Source organism: Penaeus monodon, chromosome 37 (genome assembly GCF_015228065.2).
Source record: "Penaeus monodon isolate SGIC_2016 chromosome 37, NSTDA_Pmon_1, whole genome shotgun sequence".
Taxonomy (NCBI): domain Eukaryota; kingdom Metazoa; phylum Arthropoda; class Malacostraca; order Decapoda; family Penaeidae; genus Penaeus; species Penaeus monodon.
Window position 1 is genome coordinate 1,239,988 of NC_051422.1, and position 5,000 is coordinate 1,244,987.

Sequence of the window (5,000 nt, forward strand, 5' to 3'; positions counted from 1 at the left end):
ATCTCTCTCTCTCTCTCCCTTCTCCTGCCCTCCTCTCCATCTCTCTTTTCCTTCCTTTCCCTCCATCTCTTTATCTATCTATTTCCTTTCCTTCCCTCCATCCATGCATCTCTTTGTCCATCTCTTCCGACTCCCCTCCTCTCTCCCTCCTCTTGCTCTCTTTCTTCCCACCTTCCTCCCTCCACCTCTCCCCCCCCCTCTTCCCTTCCTCCTCTCTATATCTCTCTATCTCCCTCTTCCCATCCCTCTCTACATCTCTCTTTCTCTTCCCCCCTTCGTCTCTCCCCCTATGCATCTCTCTCTTTCCCAGCTCCTTCTCTCTTTCTCTATCCCCCTTCCCACCCCCACCTGCTCACCCCCGCCACCTCTTTCCCCACTCACCCCCTGCCCTCTCACCCCCTGCCCTCTCAACCCCCGCCCTCTCACCCCTCCTACTTTCTCGCCCTCCCTCCCTCCTACCCACCCACCCTTTTCACCTCATCTTAAAAAAAAAAAGGAAAAAACTCAAAAGAGTAACTACGCTGAGTCCTTTTATCTCTCCCGCCAAGACCGAGGAAGAAATGGCGGCTCCTGTTTCATTCTCTTCCATCGATTACAGCATCGAGGTGGGCATCCTCATCCGCATCGTCACTAAGGCCTTTACCCCAAGCAGCTTGAGCCATAGCTTGAACCTACAGTGCAGAGCTCTCCTTTTTCTGTCTCCTTTTTTTATCTATACCCTTTATATATATATATATATATATATATATATATATATATATATATATATATATATATATATATATATATATATATATATTTTTTTTTTTTTTTTTTTTTTTTTTTTTTTTTTTTCTTTTTTTTTTCTTTTTCTTTTTTTCTTTCTTTCTTTTCTTTCTTTCTTTTTTTTCTTTTTTTTAACAATATGTATATGTTTGATGGAAACATTCACCTTTCACCCCCATTAAAAAGAAAGAAAAAAAAATAGAAACTTTAGCTTGAGATCTGTGTTTCTATTTTCATTTATTGATTTAATTTGTTTTTCTTCTTTTCTCTATCCGGCTCTTTAACAAGCTTTGCTTCGTCCCCTCGACCCATTTGTAGTTTTTATTTCTCTTTCTGTTGTTCCTTTCGTTCACTTTTCTTTAAAAAAAATATATATATATTCCTTACCTTCCATCACAGAGAGTTGTCGCTATAGCAGTCAAAGTGATCAATGCTCTGAAACCATACTGATAAAGAAATTTTAAAAAGAGAGGAATGTGTGTGTACTTCTCCAACAGCCTTTTACCAAGCATGTGAGCTTTATGATCGTGCTTCTCTCGTTTTCTTTTATATATATATATATATATATATATATATATATATATATATATATATATATATATATATATATATATATATATTTTTTTTTTTTTTTTTTTTTTTTTTTTTTTTTTTATCTCTCTTCGTGGTCTTTTCTTGGTCAGAAAGTTTTTTTTGTTCACGTTTTTTTAAATAAAGAATTTAAATGGCGATTTAAGTCTAAATGTAACTTCTTTTGCTTTTTTTTAGCAATTTTTTCGTAAATTTGTTCTATTGCTTGTTTATATATGAGGGGAAAAATGCGATTTATCTTTAAATCATTAGAATCATCAGTTATTTTTGTGTAATAAATTGCTTTCTTTTAATTCATATGAAGTTTTTTTTTCTAATATGTTTGTGTGCATTATATATTCATTACATAGAGTCTGTTTAAACTGAATGCAAGTTCAAAGTTATTTGCATTTCATGACTTCAGTTACAATTCTAGCTTTCATTTTAAAACTCTTTGTCTATATCTACCAATCCTGAATCAGTCACAAAAATAGTAATACTTATTTTTATATTTCAAATCTTTACATACGTAAAAGAGGAGACCAGATAAAATTCTTTAATGATAAAGGAGACAGAAGTAGTTAAATAAACACGAATAAATAAAAATCCAGATTAGACCATGTTGCTATGTGGCAAAGAAACGATCCTGACTGGAGAGTACAGTAGCTAAGATCCATGTGGTTTAGCAAGAACCTTAGATAATACAGTGTGTAGTGTCTCTGTAGCGCAAACATTACTGTACCTTAACCATAGGAGCCATTACAGTGTTTCCTGAAATAGTACAGCCATACCTTTTACCGTAACGTGATAGCTTTGGATCTGATTTAATGCTGTTGGAAGTTAGCCACGTGACTCTTTTCCCTGTGTCAAACATGACATGGCAGAATACAGCATTTCCTTTATTTATGAAATCATAGACTGATGTGCTTGATATAGAGCTATGGCATTATTCTAGAAGATATGCCTGTATATGAGACTCAGTAAAAAAATCAATTATGTATCTCTGATCTAGAAGGAGAATCATAAGAGATAGTACTACGTTTCTGAACACTACATAGTTCGACAGCATGCTTCCCATCACCTTAACAGGACCAACTTACTGACACATTCGTTCACTTACAACACCTGAATTTCATCACATTGACAAACCTTCTTTCGCAATACACACAAGGTGTCCTTCGACTTCAAACCGCATATTGAGACACTTAACCCCCTTTGCCTTCCATGGGGCTATAATGCAGGCTCTTCTTGCTTCTTAAGAGTTAAGATTGCCGTTAACCTGCTGGTGTGATGTTACAAGCAAAAACAACTGTTGTCTTGCTAGTTTCTCTGGCGCTGCGCTTACCATTGTCCTAATGAGCCGACTCTTGATTGGCAGCGTTATTTGATGCTATATCGATTTTGCCATTACAAGGGGTATGAAAAATCTACGAGTACGCATAGGAGCAGAGTGTTATTTGCTTATGAAACAACAACGAAAACGTCCCAGTAATCTGCAAGGCCCTTGCACACACCGTGGTACTGATCTTCGTCTATAGGGGGTTCTTGTTCCTTGGAGAATCAGTCAAATAGCTGAGATTTCCCTCTTCTATCGACGCTAATTGATGGCCTGGAAAGACATTTCCTAGTGTCGGAGGATCTGATCATGCCAAGTTTCTCTGCTAGAATGTGAGGTCAAGTCAGCCTCGCGCCTTACCAAAAACCTGTGTTGTCATAGATCAGTATTCACATTTCTGAGGAGTTAAAAAAACCCTCAAAGGATGGAGGAAAAAAAATTAAATTATGTAATTATCAATGGCAATCATCAGGGAATGTGGGCGTTTCTAATACATGCCATCGTGTTTGTAAAATGCGCCGTTGTAGACGGATTTAGCAGTGACTGATGTTTGTATTGAGAATTTATATGAATTTGTATTGGGATAGTGAAGACTCATTCAACAACTGAAAAGGTAGATAAATAAAAGAGGAATGGAAAGGCCATTTTTAACATGTGTGACAAAGTTACATTTCTGCAAATCATGGCTGCCACAGTTACATTTTCAGTTACAAATACGAACATCTGCATAAAGACAAATAGAACCGATATAAATTTGGGGTAAGATTGAATTGGATTTCACGTGAATGTGGGTCATATTGAAACTCATCACCTTTGGATATTTTACAAGATCGCTGTAACAAAGAAATTAGTTACCCATAAACGCGAAGCAAAATTCTGAGGAACGGCTATACAGTCCTGCTCCCATTACAATAAAAAAAATCATTCATAATATATAAAAAAGAGCGAATATTTTTGTAGTCTTGTAAATTGCAAAGCCCAATAGCTAATAAATCCTAAATACTACACAATACGCGAATGTGCGTAGAATTTACGTACATGTATACATACACACATAAATACAAACATATTTTTACATAAGCAGAACATACGTTTGCACACCATGTATAAATGTCTCTTGTGTGTGTCCTTTTTGTGTGCTTGAATACATTTGTTTGCAAGCATTGTTTCACATTTTATTCCCGGTCACTGTGTGTTCATATATTTTTTTGGAGTGTTCGTTAAACAAAAATTATTTCTTTTAAATGGATGTCTGGTTTTCGCATGGCTTATGAGGTCTGAGACAACAGTCGGTGGATGCAAATATACAGGTAAATACACGTACACACACGCACAGATGGAGACTCAGACGTAAAGACACACACACACACACACACACACACACACACACACACACACACACACACACACACACACACACACACACACACACACACACACACACACACACATTTCTTACAAATTCAAATAAACTGCTTTCTACGTTATATGAACTATAAAGATTTATTTCAATAAAAGAGTGAACTCCTTCCCATCATTTTCCCCCACACTCATATGAACAATAAAATTAATCGTACCCTTTGAAAGAAAAACAAACACAAAGAGAGAATAATAATATATTCAGCTGACGAAATATGAAAAATCTGATTTAGAAGATTTCATTAAAAAATAGAAGAAGAAAAAAATAATGTAAAAGAAAAAAAAAAGAAAAAAGAAAAGAAAAATCAAGAAAGAAAAAAGTTCCCCTCCTCCTCCTCCCCCCGTTCGGATTCCATAGCAGTGCCCCTTCTTTAACAACTGAAACAGCGTACTTATACTCTCGTTTCCTACAGGGTGGTGAGGAATACCCTACCACAGAGGACTTCCCCAGCGAGCCTCCCCCTGACCTCCCCCCACCGGCGCCTCCTGCCGATACCCTGGAGAAGGCCCCTATCAACTTGCCGACGTTGTCTCTGCCTGTTGACTCCTCCTCCTCCCACGGACGTAAGTGAAGACGGGGTTTGTTGTTGTTTGTCTGCTCTAGGAATTAAGGCAGTATGGAATTATGCTGGAAAATTGTTGTGGTGATGATGATAATAGTGATTGCAATAATGATAATGTCATTAATAATGAGAGTATCGGGTAATGTTAATAGGAAATTGATGGTGATAATGATAGTGACAATGATAGGAATGGTGTTAAGTAACAATGGTAGTAGTAATAAAATGATGTAAGTGATAGTAATAATGATGAAATTAAGTAATAATGATAATGATAACAACACACACACACACACACACACACACACACACACACACACACACACACACACACACACACACACACACAC

The 5,000-nt window shown here is 36.8% G+C and overlaps 1 protein-coding gene across 9 annotated transcripts in view; it reads left to right on the forward strand.

Moving 5' to 3' along the window:
• Positions 1–5,000, forward strand: part of LOC119596143 (protein nervous wreck-like) — a 65,749-nt gene that overhangs the window by 47,669 nt on the left and 13,080 nt on the right. For 8 of the 9 annotated variants that reach the window (XM_037945303.1, XM_037945305.1, XM_037945309.1 and 5 more), the window contains exons 17-18: positions 549–605; positions 4,504–4,654. In XM_037945303.1, coding sequence (XP_037801231.1) covers positions 549–605; positions 4,504–4,654 — 208 coding nt within the window. The remainder of the gene's footprint in view (positions 1–548; positions 606–4,503; positions 4,655–5,000) is intronic. The other variant, XM_037945307.1, reaches the window with a different exon arrangement.